The sequence below is a fragment of the Bos taurus genome, chromosome 15 (genome assembly GCF_002263795.3).
Source record: "Bos taurus isolate L1 Dominette 01449 registration number 42190680 breed Hereford chromosome 15, ARS-UCD2.0, whole genome shotgun sequence".
Classification (NCBI taxonomy): domain Eukaryota; kingdom Metazoa; phylum Chordata; class Mammalia; order Artiodactyla; family Bovidae; genus Bos; species Bos taurus.
The window spans coordinates 27,562,873-27,581,213 of NC_037342.1; the positions used below are offsets into that span (position 1 = coordinate 27,562,873).

Sequence of the window (18,341 nt, forward strand, 5' to 3'; positions counted from 1 at the left end):
TGTTCCATGAACCCAGTCATAGCCGTGTGCTGGCATTTCCCTTACCTGTGGACATAAAAAATGGGATGCGAAACTTTCCACTCAACACCCGGGCCCGCAGATTCTGCAGTGTGCTCCCATCAAACGGCAGGGCCCCGCACACAAGCACATAGAGGACGACTCCGAGGCTCTGCATTGCAAACAGAGAACGTTTGATTAAAATCGCATCAGAGAAACAAGAGAGGTCATTATAGTATGTGTATGAAGAATTGGTGATGGACCGGGAAGCCAGGCACGCTGTAGTCCATGGGGTCGCAAAGAATCAGACACAACTGAGCGACTGAACTGAACTGATGGAGAGAGTGGTGAGTCATGCACGAGATAATGGGACAAACATTTCCTTTTCTTCTTTTTTTTAATGAGAAATAATATGGGGCATTGTCAAGGCCAATCATCTTTAGAATAGTTAGCATTCTTCTTTGCTTCCAGACATTAGTTTTGGGGAACATATCTAGAATTTCTCTCAGTACTCATCCTAGGGAGAAGGCAAGGGGCAACAACAGAAAGAATTTCTGTTCTTAGCAAGGGCATCTGTCCAAGCTTGCCCTTGGGATTTTTTTTTTTTTTCTTTGCAGATACAAAGTGGGAGATGGAAACCTGTGGCTCAGTCCATATGACAAGGGCTGGAGAGCAGTCTTTGTACAAAGAATTGAAAATTCAAACAGGCGATCAAGATCTCAGTCTCATCCAGGATGAGGACAGCTGCCGTCAGACTAGGGTAACTAACGCTGCAGGGAGAAGAGGCAGCAGTCACATACCCAGATGTCCACCTTGGGTCCGTCATACTCCTTTCCTTCAAAGAGTTCAGGAGCAGCATAGGGAGGGCTGCCACACCAGGTCTTCAGTAGCTGCCCAGGGGTGAAGAGGTTACTGAAGCCAAAATCTAGAAAGACAAATGGACACCACTCATGTGATCTTGACCAGTGAAGACGAGTTTCTAGTCACTAGAATAAAGATTCTGGATCCTTAAGTGTGAATATCAAACACGAAAAGAGAACTTTTAGAAATTATATAACCAGCTGCTTAAATTTAAAATAACACTGAAACAGAGATACAGATGGGCTGGAAAGTAAAAGATATCTGGTTAACCAAAAGTAAACATGATTGGTTTACATCAGTACCAAAATCAGTACCATTTCCTTCACAAATCTGGACTGAGGTGAGTGGTACCTTTAAGAACAAAAACAAAATTGGATAAAGATTGATATCAAGACCACATCAGAATCAGGAAATACATGTTAAGTCTACTCAGCTGGACCCAGGATTTTCAGATTATTTTTACTTCTTGTGACAAACATATTTATGACCACGACAGGCACTGAACTTAAAAATTAGACAAAGTGACTTTATTACCATTAAGATGGCTTATTCAAGATGAAGAATATGCAATTTATTTGCCATCAAACCAAGAATGTTTACACTTTAACTTCAACTTCCTCTTTTTATTTCTCCCCCTCCCACTGTGTGAAGAGAGAGTAGACAGGAGACTGGAGGGGTAGAGAGTGGAGAGGAAGACTAAGAACTTAAATGAGACAAAGGACAGCGTCTCACTGACTCAGAAATACTTCTATGCACATAAATATTTCTATCAACGACTCCAGGTAAGGCAGGCTGAAGCTCCGTCCTTTCCCAGGCCTGCCATTTTCCCACATTCCCAGCACCTCTCAGGAGCTCCTCGCCCGCTCCTGGTTTTACTCCCAATGACAATTCTTCCTCCATTTGCTGTTTGCTCTTCCTCCTCCTCCTCCAGGTGTTTTCTAGTAAGGCATGTGCTGATTTTGACTGTTACTACTTCCTCTATGGTTCCTCAGGACCAGCTCTTCTGGGCCCATAGCTTCCACCATCATCAATCACCTGTTTGGTAATGATTCTCCAAATTTATAGCTCTGACCCTGGTACCACTCTTAAGTTGCTGATGTGGCCTTCCAGTACTTGCCTGGGAAGAAACATCTCAACTTTGCCATTTTCCAAAATCAAACTGCTCTTCCAACGATGTTCCCGTGTTCATTTATGGAGTTACCATCACAGTACTAGGAGCACTGGCTCTTCGTGCCTCGCTACCTCTCATTTCCATTTCAAACCGGGGATAACCTTGTACTGCTTCTACCCTGTGTGTCCTGAACTTACCTCCTTCTTTCCATTTCCATTCCCCCATCTCAGCTCATACTCTCATCTTCTCTCATCTTCTCGACTGGCACTCTTGCTTACTGCCCTCTGCTTGCCGCTAAGCTGCCCATTTAGAGCAGGGAGCAAGACACAAATCACGCCTCGCTCCTCCTCACTCAGAAACACCTGCTGGCTCCTTTCTGCTCACAGAAGAGCCCAGCTCTCTTCGCATTTAGGGTCCTTCACGACAAGCCAGCTCAACCCTCCATCTCCAGCCCAGCCCTGGGCATTCTGGCATGGCCAGACCATCCACATCCTGTATCTCTGTGCTTCTCTTACGCGGCTTCCTTTCTGTGCCATGCCTTTTCCTTTCCTTGCCACTTTAGAAATAGCACTTATTTTCAGTGCCCAGTCAAATATTACTTCCCGTACGAGGCCTTCACTGACTCCCGCCTTGACACCACGTCAGTGGCTTCCTCCTCTGTGCTCCCCTGGCCCTCTGTTTGTGCCTCTACAGCCCAATCACAAGCCTCATGTTATACTGAGTTGTATCGTGTGTTTATATCCTCCACTAGTTAGTAAACTAGGGACATTGTTCTATTTATATTATTCTCCAGACGGTGTTTTCATACATAGCAGGGACTCAAGAGAGGGCCACTAAACTAAACTGCAATACAACTGCAATGGGAGCGCTAGGCCAGTCCTCTTGTCACCTCCTGGCTACTGGAGCCTTATTAGACTGACTGGCAGCTGGCCAGCTCCTATGGCCTCTACCCGCTAGTCAGCCCTCCAAGATCACAAGGGGCTTAGAGGTGGGGCCATCATTAGAATCACTATAGCTACTTCGACAAGAGAAATCAAATACTCTCATTCATTAATGCAAAATAAATGCCTCATCTGTCAAGTCTTCCTGAATCTCCTGTAAGAAATGTCCTCTACCTTCTCTGCATTCCCTTATTACTTTGTATTCCTCCTTTATTTTTGTTAATTCCACATATAAATAACATACTATCCTATCTCTTTAGGCTTCCCAGGTGGCACTAGTGGTAAAGAACCTGCCTGTCAATGCAGGAGATGAAAGAGACATGGGTTCGATCCCTGGGTTGGGAAGATCCCCTGGAGAAGGAAATGGCAACCCATTGCAGTACTCTTGCTTGGGAAATCCCATTGTCAGAGGAGCCTGGTGGGCCACAGTCTGTGGGGTCACAGAGTCGGACAAGGCTGAGCATGCACACACACACACCTTTCTCTAGTAGAGGTCTCAGTTCAGTTCAGTTCAGTTCAGTCGCTCAGTCGTGTCTGACTCTTTGCGACCCCGTGAATCACAGCACGCCAGGCCTCCCTGTCCATCACCAACTCCCGGAGTTCACCCAGACTCACATCCATCGAGTCAGTGATGCCATCCAGCCATCTCATCCTCTGTCGTCCCCTTCTCCTCTTGCCCCCAATCCCTCCCAGCATCAGAGTCTTTTCCAATGAGTCAACTCTTCGCATGAGGTGGCCAAACTGGAGTTTCAGCTTTAGCATCATTCCTTCCAAAGAAATCCCAGGGCTGATCTCCTTCAGAATGGACTGGTGGGATCTCCTTGCAGTCCAAGGGACTCTCAAGAGTCTTCTCCAACACCACAGTTCAAAAGCATCAATTTTTTGGCACTCAGCCTTCTTCACAGTCCAACTCTCACATCCATACATGATGACAGGAAAAACCATAGCCTTGACTAGATGAACCTTTGTTGGCAAAGTAATGTCTTTGCTTTTGAATATGCTATCTAGGTTGGTCATAACTTTCCTTCCAAGGAGTAAGCGTCTTTTAATTTCATGGCTGCAGTCACCATCTACAGTGATTTTGGAGCCCCCCAAAATTACCCCCTCTCTAACTAATTCCTTAAAAATACTTTTTTTCATCTCTGACTCTCATATTACCTAACACACAGTTTAACTTAAACACAATAGGTGCTTAACAAATGTTGAGTTGAATGCAACTGCAATTAAAGCCCTACCAACTAATCTTTGACATTTGAAGCCCAATCATTTTATCAGTTGAAGTCTTTAACCTGTTTTTCTTAAGAGACTGGGGATAGGTTGCTAAAAATCCCAACAAAGGTGATTCAACAGAGCTGGTACTTTGGGGATTATTTAGAAAGAGGACTCTTGATGTATCTTTAATTGGTTGGCAAAGACCTTCACTGATCCTTTCCCCCGACTAGCCTTTCGCTGCACAGTGAGGAAGACATGTTGATGGAGACTGTAATAATTGATGGGCTCTGATGTTGGTGTGACTGGATAGCAAAGTCCAGAAGAGAAAGTCATGGAGTATTCTGCTCATGTTTTGAATGGAGAATGCCACAGGGCAAGCAATGAATTAATACCACTTGATTTTAAAACTTCCCAATAAGCAGCTTAAAGTATATAAGGGAAATTTGTCATTTTGAACTATGAATGCTCTATCTACAATTAATCACCTTTCTACTCTTTTACTCTGCTGAGGAGGAGAAGTTACAGAGCAAGAGCTTGTTTTCTTTTTGTTTTTAATCTACCAAACAGGAAACCTTTACAAAGGAAACAATATCAAAGGAAACCATCTTCAGCAATAGCTACAGGCTTAGATTGCTATTAGGTGTTTATATGAAAAATGAGTGTGCAAGAATGAATGACTGATCAGGGTCTGACATCTAAAGAGGCCATATGGGGGAAGCACCTGCTTCCACAGCAAGTTACAGCCACACAGCTGCTTCAACAGCTAGACCCAAAGACTGACAGCGATTCAAAAACCACCATCCCTCCACCAGCTTGCCTCTCTTTCCTATTAAAGAGCAAACAAAAACCCTTTAGTCTTGTAAATGTGTCATGGGGTCTCCTCTAATCACTCCATATATTACTCTTACTCCTAACCCTAAGGGTTTTGCACTTTTAAGCAAAATCTGCTTCACTGTGCTTGCTATGACACTTTCCCTGCCATGAACACTAGCTTCCTCCAATGAATGATCCTGGCAAAGGCCAATTCATCTTTTTCTTCTTTTTATTATTTTTTGTTGTGCTGGGTCTTCGTCACTGCTCATGGGCTTTCTCTGGTTGCTGTGCACAGGCTCTAGGCACACCGGTTTCAGTAGCTGTGGGTCATGGGCTCAACAGCTGTTGGTTTCAGCAGTTGCAGCACACAGACTCAGTTGTTGTGGCTTGAGGGTTCTAGACTGTGGGCTTGGTAGTTGTGGGTACACGGGTTTCGCTGCTCCATGGCCTGTGCAATCTTCCCAGACCAGGGATAGAACTCATGTCCCCTACATTGGCAGGCAGATTCTTATCCACTGGACCAGCAGGGAAGTCCCAAATCATTCTTTAACGTAACAAACCTAACAGAATCTGACCCACCCTCCCACTTCGATACACATATTATTACTATAAATTCAGTTTTACTGAAAGCATACTGGTGTCGTGTCTTCACTAGTGCCTCATCACAAGTGTTACACATTAATCTTCAATACAGCTATGCAGCCGATAAGTTAAAAATTCTGGCCAGCTCACTGTCCATTCAGCAAAACCATAACTTATTTTCTGAACACTTAACTTACTAAGAGAAATCTCCAATTAGTAACATATATGAAATTTGGAGCTCACTGTGAAAGTTTAATTCCTTCTAATCAACACTGCAGGGACTGAATAACTGAGAAGAAAAGAATTCCTCCTCTATTCTTTCAGTAGCTTACCTTCCTTGAGGGAGAGGGGTTTGCAACCCATAGTTAAGAAGACTGGCAGGGAAAAATGAAAGCACTTAAAATTCAAACCAGTCTATTTGGGGTTTTATTGGTAGTTTAGGGAAGGCTGAAGGGACTACTAGTGGGATGTGGAGGTATACTGGGATAGGCGGGGAACAGACAAGACATGGAACAGAATCATTAAGATTTGTGTTGGTTTTGAGTTATCTACACATGCAGGCAAATGAAAAAAACTGCAAAATGACCCAACCTGGAAGCAGAAATTCTCATGAAAAATTTAAAGCAATGGTTAAAAAAGAATGATGGAGAATTCTTGCTGGCTTGGATCAGAAACGTCAAAGAAGAAAGGAAAGAAAAGCTTTTAGAATTTAAGTTTGATCAGTTACCTTGATCCTAGAAAACCAAATTTCCCTTCAATGGAATGGGCATGTTCATCTTATTTTGGTTCAGTAGCAAGCTGGAATCAAGATTGATGGGAGAAATATCAATAACCTCAGATATGCAGATGACACCACCCTTATGGCAGAAAGCGAAGAAGAACTAAAGAGCCTCTTGATGAAAGTGAAAGAGGAGACTGAAAAAGTTGGCTTAAAGCTCAACATTCAGAAAACGAAGATCATGGCATCCAGTCCCATCACTTTATGGCAAATGATGAGGAAACAGTGGAAACAGTGGCTGACTTTATTTTTGGGGGCTCCAAAATCACTGCAGATGGTGATTGCAGCCATGAAATTAAAAGACGCTTACTTCTTGGAAGGAAAGTTATGACCAGCTAGACAGCATATTAAAAAGCAGAGACACTACTTTGTCAACAAAGGTCTGTCTAGTCAAGGCTATGATTTTTCCAGTGGTCATGTATGGATGTGAGAGTTGGACTATAAAGAAAGCTGAGCGCAGAAGAACTGATGCTTTTGAACTGTGGTATTGGAGAAGATTCTTGAGAGTCCCTTGGACTGCAAGGAGATCCAATCAATCAATCCTAAAGGAAATCAGTCCTGGCTGTTCATTGGAAGGACTGATATTGAAGCTTAAACTCTAATACTTTGGCCACCTCATGCAAAGAGCTGACTCATCTGAAAAGACCCTGATGCTGGGAAAGATTGAGGGCAGAAGAAGGGGACAACAGAGCATGAGATGGTTGAAGTGCATCACTGACTCAATGGACATGAGTTTGAGTAAACTCCACGAGTTGGTGATGGACAGGGAGGCCTGGTGTGCTGCAGTTCATGGGGTCACAAAGAGTCGGACACAACTAAGCAACTGAACTGTACTGAACTGAAAGCTGCTCTTAATCATAATGTCTTTCAGTGTTTCCTAAAGCTTTTTATTCTTAATGTCATCATCAGGGTCTCTAACTAAGTTCTTCCATTTCCTTCACTCATGTATCAGTAGAGCAATGTGTTGGTTCCTATGAAAGAAGCGAATGCAGAAAAGATATGTTCCTACTGAAGGACTCAAAAAAGAAAGCAGAACTTGAGTTGAGTGGACTGGATCTAGAAAAGCACAGGGGGACTATGGAAAGAGATTTTTCTAAGTGGTGGTTGGGGAAAAGCAGAGCAAAAGGCTAATCACTTGGAACTAGTACGCTAAGTTGAAGCAACAATAAAGAAAGTACCCTAGGTATGATGTAAGGTTCACAGAGGTATACGGCAAGAAACAACATTACACAGTAACAACAGGCCAGACTTCTCCGCGGTGCTAGAGAAGACTCTTGAGTCCCTTGGACTGCAAGGAGATCCAACCAGTCAATCTGAAGGAAAATCAACCGTGAATTTTCATTGGAAGGACTGATGGTGAAGCTGAAGCTCCAATTCTTTGGCCACGTGATGTGAAGAGCTGACTCATTGGAAAAGACCCTGATGCTGGGAAAGACTGAAGGCAGGAGGAGAAGGGATGACAGAGGACAAGATGGTTGGATGGGATCACTGACTCAATGGACATGAGTTTGAGCAAGCTCTGGAAGATGGTGAAGGACAGGAAAGCCTTGTGTGCTGCAGTCCATGGCGGTCACAAAGAATCAGACACGACTGAGCGACTGAACAACAAATACAATATGTGGTCTTTTGTGACTGGCTACTTTCAGATATGCAGATGACACCACCCTTATGGCAGAAAGTGAAGAGGAACTAAAAAGCCTCTTGATGAAAGTGAAAGAGGAGAGTGAAAAAGTTGGCTTAAAGCTCAACATTCAGAAAACTAAGATCATGGCATCTGGTCCCATCACTTCATGGCAAATAGATGGGGAAACAGTGGAAGTGTCAGACTTTATTATTTTGGGCTCCAAAATTACTGCAGATGGTGATTGCAGCCATGAAATTAAAAGATGCTTACTCCCTGGAAGCAAAGTTATGACCAACCTAGATAGCATATTGAAAAGCAGAGATACTACTTTGCCAACAAAGGTCTGTCTAGTTAAGGCTATGGTTTTTCCAGTAGTCATGTATGGATGTGAGTTGGACTGTGAAGAAAGCTGAGCGCCGAAGAATTGATGCTTTTGAACTATGGTGCTGGGGAAGACTTGCGAGCCCCTTGGACTGCGAGGAGATCCAACCAGTCCATCCTAAAGGAGATCAGCCCTGGGTGTTCATTGGAAGGACTGATGCTGAGGCTGAAACTCCAATACTTTGGCCACCTCATGCAAAGAGCTGATTCATTGGAGAAGACCCTGATGTTGGGAGGGATTGGAGGCAGGAGGAGAAGGGGATGACAGAGGATGAGATGGCTGGATGGCATCACCGACTAGATGCACATGAGTTTGGGTGAACTCCAGGAGTTGGTGATGGACAGGGAGGCCTGGCGTGCTGCGATTCATGGGGTCGCAAAGAGTCGGACACGACTGAGCGACTGACCTGACTGACTGACTGACTTTCAATTAGCATAATGCTTTCAAGGTTCATCCACATTGTAGCATCTATCAGTAGTTCACTCTTTTTTTTTTTTAATTATGAGTGATATTCTATGGTACGAACATACCACATTATGTATCCATTCATCACTTGATGGATATTTAGACTGATTCTTTTGGTAGGGGGTACCATAAATAATGTCGCTATGAACATTCATGTGACTTTTTTTGTGGATGTATGTTTTCATTTCTCTTACATATATACCTAGGAGTGGAACTGCGGGGTCATATGGTAACTCCATATTTAACCTTTTCAGAAACTGCATGGCTGTAACACTTTACATTCCCACCAACATCGTACAAGAGTTCTAATTTCTCCACATCCTCCCTGACACTTATTACTATCTTTTTATATTTTTTAAATTACAGCTCTTCTGGGGGGTGGGGTACCTTACCACGATTTTAATTTGCATTTTCCCTGATGGCTAATGATGCTGGGCATCATTTCATGTGCTAATTGGCCATTTGTGTATCTTCTTTGGACAAATACCTATTCAAATCTTTTGCCCATTTTTAGATTGCATTATCTTTTTTTTTTCCTGAGCAGCAGGCAACATGTAGGATCTTAGTTCCCTGACCAGGGATTGAACCTTGTCCTCTGCTATGGAAGCATGGAGCCTTAACCACTGGACCACCAGGTTCCCTGGATTATCTTTTTATTATTAAGTTGTAAAAATTATTTATATTCTCTGGATACAACTCCATAGATATGATTTGCAAATATTTTCTCCCATTCTGTGGATTATCTTTTCACTTTCTTGACAGTGTCCTTTGATGCACAGAGGTTTTTAAATTTTAATGTCCAATTTACCCAGATTTTCTTTTGTACTTATACTTTCAGTGTCATAGCTAAGAAATTACTACCTAACCTAAGGTCACACAGATTCACCCCTATGTTTTCTTCTACTTAGTTATGCAATGAGCACCTGTGAACCCACCACCCAAATAAAGTACTGGTATCTGAATAATTATTTATGTCAAATCATAAGCAGTACTCATTCCGTTTCCTATGTCCTCTTCCAACCATTGATTTTCAACCCTGTCAGCACATCAGGATTATCAATGTATTTAGAGTGATCCACAACTTCACCTCAGACCTACTGGATCTCCTGGAAATAATTTAGACATCTGAATGTAAACAAATAAAACAACTCTTCCTGAAAATGTGTGAGAACTCTTATGGCCATGAAATGGTTGGATGGCATCGCCAACTCGATGGACATGAGTTTGAGCCAGCTCCGGGAGTTGGTGATAGGAGGGAAGCCTGGTGTGCTTCAGTCCATGGGGTAGCAAAGGGCCGGACATGACTGAGCAACCGAACTGAAGTGATGGGCAGTGAGGAGTCACTGGGACTTCTGGCACAGGCAGATGTAGTAAAGTTAACCTGAAAGCAAGACTAGATTAAGTATGAGGCAGGACTTCTCTGGTGGTCCAGTGATTAAGACTCCATGCTTCCAATGCAGGGGATGTGGGTGATTCCTGATCAAGGAACTAAGATTTCACATGCCACGTGGCGTAGCCTAAAAACTAAAAAAAATTATAAAAAATGTATGAGGAGAAGTAGAAGGCCTGTGAGAAAGTAAAAACAGTGAAAATGAGACAACTCAGAAATTATTTTGACAAAAGCTAGGACAGTACTTGAGATAATACATAGGATAAAAAGGAGGGGAAGGCACAGAGTATTTGATTTGGGAAGAAAAAGATATGTTTTTATTTAAAAAGGTGCAAAGTTTGGTTTAAGAAGGTGAGAAGAAATTCAAGTGGAGATGTTCTAACAAATCAAGGTGTAGTAATGAATGGATAAAAGTTTTTTGAAAGAATAATGAAAAAGGAATGGCTGGGAGTTATGGCTTAGGACACCCAAAAGTACTTCCTATGCTATAGGTACAGGATCAGAAAGAGGATGGAACAAAAGCAAGAGAGAGATATCTTATCATTATAACAAAGAAGCTGAGAGGAGAAAAGCATGTCAAAGAAGGAAAAGGTAGTCTGCAGCAACCATACGATGTCATCCAAGTACTGTACAGGTACTTCTATCTGAGGGAAAACTGTGACCACATATAAATACTTGAGACTAGAAATCGTATAACTTCCCCTCAGAAGTTTTGTTAGTTAATTTGTCTTAAAAGAAATGCTAAGTCATAGGAATGAACTATGAACATAACTCAGATTCATTCTGAATCATCTAGAATGTCACACTATGAATAAGACAACGCATTTCTTACTAAGTTGGATGACAACCAATTAATAATTTTGTACTCAGAGTAAATTCATTCAGGGTGCTGAGAAATGAGCAATCTGGGCCATGCAGTGGAGCAGCGAGGACTCTGGCGAGTCAGGCATCCTGGGCTGCCCTGGATCTGTCTCTCCCAGTGCTGCAGTTTTCCCATTTGTGCAGCTCCTGGAATTCTATGGAATAAAGTAAACATATTTCTCAAGCGACTCTCCATCAAGTGCTGTTACAGAGTATGTGTGTCTGTGTGTGCTCAGTTGCTTAGTCGAGCCTGACGCTTCGCAACCCTATGGACCGCAGCCCACCAGGCTCCTCTGTCCTTGGGATTTTCCAGGTGAGAATACTGGAGATGGCTGTCATCTCCTCCTGCAGGGGATCTTTCTGACCCAGGGATTGAACCCTCCTCTCCTATGTCTCCTGCAGGCAGATTCTTTACCATTGAGCCACTGGGGATTAGATGAGCATTATTTTTATTTCACTTCTGGGAAAGTGAGGGTCATTAAGTATCATGTTCAAATTCAAAGGTTAAAAAAAAAAGACTTACTAAGAACACGGTTCAGCCTATAATGCCAGCCTGGACACCCTCAAAGCCCACACTGTGCTTTTAGCATCATGCATATGTTTATACTGAGGTAAATGTACATCCCAGAATTATTTTTATACTACTTCTAAATTCCTCAGTTATTATATACTACTGCTTTTCGTTTTATTCTTGACTGCCAATCCTTTGCTATACTTAACATAATTCCCAAAGGCATACAAGCCTTGAAACATATTGTTTCTCAACAAGTTGCTTGAAAAACAGTGCATTGAAAAGACATAGGCACTGTATAAAACTGGGGAAAGGATTAATTTCTCAATAAATGCCATAGGTACATCTGATTTTTCCTATGGGAAAAAATTAAATAGGACACTTTCCTCATATCATATTCTAAAATCAATTCTAGGTAGATCAACTTAATACAAATGGTAAAACTACAAAGTTTTTTTTAAATAAAGTAATAAAGGAAATTATAGCTTCAGGAGATGGAAGGATTTCTTAAACAAGAAACAAAAGGCACACGTCATAAAGGAAAAGATAGTAAATTCGGTTACATTAAAATTATACTAAAAGGTGTATTCATTAAAAGGTATTTTAAAGAGAATGAAATGAGAAATCTCGAAACAAAAGAAGCTATTTGTAACACATAAAACAAAAGACTCATGTTCTTATTATTGAAACAAAAACTCCTATAAATCAGTAAGACAGACAACCCAGTAGAAACATGGGCAGAAGACTTTTTTTTAGCAGACACTTAAAAAAAGCCAAAAGACATAAAAGGAGTTCAATCTCACTATTAAGACGAAATTAAAATCTAAATCCACAATGAGATAACCATTACGCACTCAGTGGCTTGGGAAATATTATAAAGTGTAATAATATCCAGCACTACTAAATATAAAGTAAATAGCTAATAGGGACCAACTGTATACAGCACAAGGAACTTGACTCAGGGTCCTGTAATGGCAAAATATCGGGAAAAAAATTTTAAGAGGAGTGCGTATGTGGATACGTATAGCTGATTCACTTTGCTGCATACCTGAAACTAGTCGAAACAACTAGAGTTGTAAATCAGTCAGTTCAGTCGCTCAGTTGTGTCTGACTCTTTGCGACCCCACAGACTGCAGCACACCAGGCCTCCTTGTCCATCACCAACTCCTGGAGTTTACTCAAACTCATGTCCATTGACTCGGTGATGCCATCCAACCATCTCATCCTCTGTTGTCTCCTTCTCCTTGTGCCTTCTATCTTTCCCAGCATTAGGGTCTTTTCCAATGAGTCAGCTCTTCGCATCAGGTGGCCAAAATACTGGAGTTTCCGCTTCAGAATAAGTCCTTCTAATGAATATTCAGGACTGATTTTCTTTACAATGGACTGGTTGGATCGCCTTTCAGTCCAAGGGACTCTCAAGAGTCTTCTCCAAAACCACAGTTCAAAAGCATCAATTCTTCAGCACTCAGCTTTCTTTATAGTCCAACTCTCACGTCCACACATGACTACAGGAAAAACCACAGCTTTGACTAGATGGAACTTTGTTAGCAAAGTAATGTCTCTGCTTTTTAATATGCTGTCTAGGTTGGTCATAACTTTTCTTCCAAGGAGCAAGCATCTTTTTATTTCATGGCTGCAGTCACCATCTGCAGTGATTTTGGAGCCCCAAAAAATACATTCTGTCACTGTTTCCACTGTTTCCTCATCTAGTTGCCATGAAGTGATGGGGCCAGATGTCATGATCTTAGTTTTCTGAATGTTGAGTTTTAAGCCAACTTTTTCACTCTCCTCTTTCACTTTCATTATGAGGCTCTTTAGTTCCTCTTTGCTTTCTGCCATAAGGATGGTGTCATCTGTATATCTGAGGTTATTGATATTTATCTTGATAATTTTGATTCCAGCTTGTGCTTCCTCCAGCCCAGCATTTCTCATGATGTACTCTGCATAGAAGTTACATAAGCAGGGTTACAATATACCGCCTTGATGTACTCCTTTCCCTATCTGGAACCAGTCTGTTGTTCCATGTCCAGTTCTAAGTATTGCTTCCTGACCTGCATATAGGTTTCTCAGGAGGCAGGTCAGGGGGTCTGGTATTCCCATCTCTTTCAGAATTTTCCAGAGTTTGTTGTAGTCCACAGAGTCAAAGGCTTTGGCATAGTCAACAAAGCAGAAGTAGATGTTTTTCTGGAACCCTCTTGCTTTTTTGATGATCCAATGGATGTTGGCAGTTTGATCTCTGGTTCTTCTGTCTTTTCTAAACCCAGCTTGAACATCTGGAAGTTCATGGTTCATGCACTGTTGAAGCCTGGCTTGGAGAATTCTGAGCATTATTTACCATCATGTGAGAAGAATGCAACTGTGCAGTAGTTTGAGTATTTTTTGGCATTGCCTTTCTTTGGGATTAGAATGAAAACTGACCTTTTCCAGTCCTGTGGCCACTGCTGAGTTTTCCAAATTTGCTGGCATATTGAGTGCAGCACTTTTATAGCATCATCCTTTAGGATTTGAAATCGCTCAATTGGAACTCCATCACCTCCACTAGCTTTGTTCATAGTGATGCTTCCTAAGGCCCACTTGACTTTGCATTCCAGGATGTCTAGCTCTAATTGAGTGATCACACCATTATGATTATCTGGGTCATGAAGATCTTTTTTGTATAGTTCTTCTGTGTATTCTTGCCACCTCTTCTTAATATCTTCTGCTTCTGTTAGGTCCATACCATTTCTGTCCTTTATTGTGCCCACCTTTGCATGAAATGTTCCCTTGGTATTTCTAATTTTCTTGAAGAGATTTCTATGATCACTGAAGAAGGCTTTCTTATCTCTCCTTGCTAGTCTTGGGAACTCTGCATTCTAATGGGTATATCTTTCCTTTTCTCCTTTGCCTTTCGATTCTCTCCTATTCACAACAATTTGTAAGGCCTCCTCAGACAGCCATTTGACCTTTCTGCATTTCTTTTCCTTGGGGATGGTCTTATCCCTGCTTCCTGTACAATGTCACGAACCTCTATCCACAGTTCTTCAGGCACTCTGTCCATCAGATCTAACCCCTTGAATCTATTTGTCACTTCCACTGTATAATCATAAAGGATTTTATTTAGTTCATACCTGAATGGTCTAGTGGTTTTGCCTACTTTCTTCAATTTAAGTCTGAATTTGGCAATAAGGAGTTCATGATCTGAGGCACCGTCAGCTTCTGGTCTTGTTTCTGCTGACTGTATGGAACTTCTCCATCTTTGACTGCAAAGAATTTAATCAGTCTGATTTCAATATTGACCATCTAGTGATGTCCATGTGTAGAGTCTTCTCTTGTGTTGTTGGAAGAAGGTATTTGCTATGACCAGTGTGTTCTCTTGGCAAAACTCTATCAGCCTTTGCCCTGCTTCATTCTGTACTCCAAGGCCAAATATGCCTATTAGTCCAGGTATCTCTTGACTTCTACTTTTGCATTCCAGTTCCCTATAATGAAAAGGATATCTTTCTTGGGTGTTAGTTCTAGAAGGTCTTGTGAATCAACTATGGTTCAATTAAAAAAAAAAAAAAAAAAGGCCTAGCACTGGTGAGGACAAATGCAGCAACGGGAACTCACACAAATTGACAGACTGGTTTAATAACACTCAGTGAAATCTGAAAACATTTATATAGTACAACCTGGAAACATTACTCCTTGGTCTAGACTCTTAGATGTTTAAAAATGCAATGGGATGTTTAAGAGTGCAATATTCATTGCAAGATTGCAACAGTAAGAGTTTCAAACTGAAAGCAATCCAAATATCCATCCAGGGATAAAATGGAAAACTAACTTGTGGTATACTTCTATCATGGAATACTAGATAGAAATAGAAAAGAATAAATCCTAGCTATACAGACATGGGTAAATCTTGCAAACAGTGTTGTGTGAAATAAAACACAAAGTCATATATTCAGCGTGATTCCACTGATACACAGTTCAAAAACAAGCAAACTATATTAAGGATGGGCCCACTGCACATTACATTCAATATAAATGGCACCTCTTGGAACAAAACTTCTGAAAGATATATTGCACAGGTGGTAAAAACTACTTTTAAAAAAACTATCAAGCAAAGAAGTGATTAACATGAATATCAAGACAGAGTTACCCCATGGGGGAAGAATGAGGTTGTGACGGGGTGCCCAGCTAATTACATTATCTATTTTCTGACCTATGTGGTAATTTGCACAGGTGTTTGCTTTATAGAGATTCATTAAAGTGTACACATGTGGTTAATGTACATTTCTGTTTATATACATGATATTTCATAATAAGCAAAGAAAACAATAGGATCCTTTTTTCTCCTCTACTTCTATTTTTTGCCCTTAGGGACCATTTCACTGGCTCTAAGCTCCATTATCCACATGGCTCAGGAGGGGAGGGATCAGGCTGTTTTTCTTACCTGAGTGTGAATCTCCAAGCCTTGAACTGTGAGCAGTAAATTTCTGTTGCTTATAAGCCACTTAGTCTGCAGTATTTTATTACTGCAGCCTAAATGGACTAAGACACATTACTTATAAATAGTTTAAAAATTCATTTTAAACATTTTTATCTATACTGTCACCAACTCCCTAACTGGACAAGAGCTGCCAACAAAGAACAACACTAAGGAGATTTACATTTTCCTTCTTTTCCTTCCATATGGCCAACTTTCCCTCCCCGCTGCATTTTCCCACTGGCAACCATAAATTTGTTTCCTGCATCTATAACTCTATTCTGTTTTGTAAATAGGTTCATTTGTCGCATTCTTTTAGATCCCGCATATAAGCAATATCATATCATGATACACATTCTTTTAGATCCCACATATAAGCAATGTCATGACACTTGGCTCTCCTCTGCCTGACCTACTTCACAATGACAATCTGACAGTCCACCCATGTTGCCGCAAATGACATTACTTCACTGTTTTATGGCTGAGTAATATTCTATTATATATACACACATATATATCATATCTTTTTTATCCATTCCTCTATCAATGGAAATTCAGGTTGCTTCCATGTCCTAGATATTGTAAATAGTGCTGTGTATTTTTTTTCTGAGGAAAAGGGGACAGAGGATGAGATGGCTGGATGGCATCACTGACTCAATGGACATGAGTTTGGGTAAACTCTGGGAGCTGGTGATGGACAGGGAGGCCTGGTGTGTTGCAGTCCATGAGGTTGCAAAGAGATGGACACGACTGAGTGACTAAATTGAACTGATTTTTTTTCTGACGATAACTTTTCAATTACTCAAGTCCCAGAGGTAAGAAGCAGTAGATGTGCAGAGCCTAGGCATTCTTTACCACCTCAGGCACTTTGTATTCAGCCACTACCTTATTTTAGCTTTTCAGAACTATCGTCCAATATGAAGTGCTGTACGGCCCCAGTTCATGTCAGCCTGGGAGTATTCTAACCCAGGGCACAAGTAAAATAAACCACAGCGTTGCAGGCTCTGTTCACACAGTGCAGGATGGAGAGCACGGGTGCGTCAGGCAGGGAGACGCAGCAGTGGGGCAATGTCCACAGGGATAAAAAACAACAACAGCAACAACAAAAGTAACACAGAGACTTAAGGCAAAGAAGAGAACACGTTCAGTGCACGTTCCAAGGTTCGTGAAGTTGTGAAGTCGTGTCCGACTCTTTGTGACCCACCCCATGGACTGTAGCCCACCACGCTCCTCCATCCATGCAATTTTCTAGGCAAGAGTACTGGAGTGGGTTGCCATTTCCTTCTCCAAGGAAAGTATATATACTTTCCTAGGTTAAGTATATATATTTTGCAGTTTTGAAGGTAAAAGTCGCTCAGTTGTGTCCGACTCTTTTCTCCAGGCCAGAATGCTGGAGTGGGTAGCCTTTCCCTTCTCCAGGGGATCTTCCCAACCCAAGGATCGAACCCAGGCCTCCAGTGCACTGACAAATGTCAAAGAAAGGAAGGGGGAGTGGACAAGAAAACCCTATCTGACTTTCTGTGCTGTCACAACAATATGGGAGAAATTAATTACAGAATACCTACTTGATACGCAAGCACTAAAAATGACTATAGGGAGCAGCATAGGGAAAATGTTTGACATAATATGAAAGATAAAAAACACATTTAAAATGGTACATACAGTAATTACAACTATTAAAAAATTCATAGGAAAAAAATGCATTCAAAATGACAATGATATTTTAAGGTAGGATTCTAGTTTGAAAACTTAAAAATCTTTTGTTGCTGTTTAAATTTTCTATAGTATACTTATATTATTGCTTTAGTACTCCACATTAAAAATTTTTTAGGGACTTCCCTGGTGGTTCTGTGGCTAAGACTCTGTGCTCCCAATGCAGGCAGTCCAGGTTCGATCCCTGGTCGGGGAACTAGATCCCACATGCAGCAGCTAAGAGTTTGTGTGCCACAACTAAGACCTGGCCCAGACTAATAAATAAGTAATATATTAAAAAAAATTTTTTTAATATAAAGCCTTTAATAATAAGAACTAAAACACTGAGCAGTTTTAGAAAATTCTCAGGTACAAAGATGCCATAAAGATACTTTTATGTCCTTTACTCTTTATTTACTAGCAACAGGAAGAAAATTATGACCTACAGATTCAATATTAAAATGATGAATATTCTAAAGAGTTACAGAAGGAAAGGGAGAAACAAGAGAAGAAACTGGTTAAATACTCACCCCCTAAATACTCACCCCCAACACAACAGAAGCCATATGGGTGGAGCTGTTCTCTTCATGTGGCCTATGGTCATTTATTTCTCCACTCACAAGTGGCCTCTAACATAATTGGTTAAGTCTCTTTTCCAAGCCCCGAACACCCTG

General features: G+C 41.3%; 1 protein-coding gene across 5 annotated transcripts in view; it reads right to left on the reverse strand.

The window, feature by feature from the left end:
* SIK3 (SIK family kinase 3) overlaps positions 1-18,341 on the reverse strand; it is a 266,327-nt gene that overhangs the window by 51,091 nt on the left and 196,895 nt on the right. For all 5 annotated transcript variants that reach the window (XM_010812395.3, XM_010812393.4, XM_010812394.3 and 2 more), the window contains 2 exons: positions 798-922; positions 46-169 (listed from right to left, as the gene is read on the reverse strand). In XM_010812395.3, coding sequence (XP_010810697.1) covers positions 46-169; positions 798-922 — 249 coding nt within the window. The remainder of the gene's footprint in view (positions 1-45; positions 170-797; positions 923-18,341) is intronic.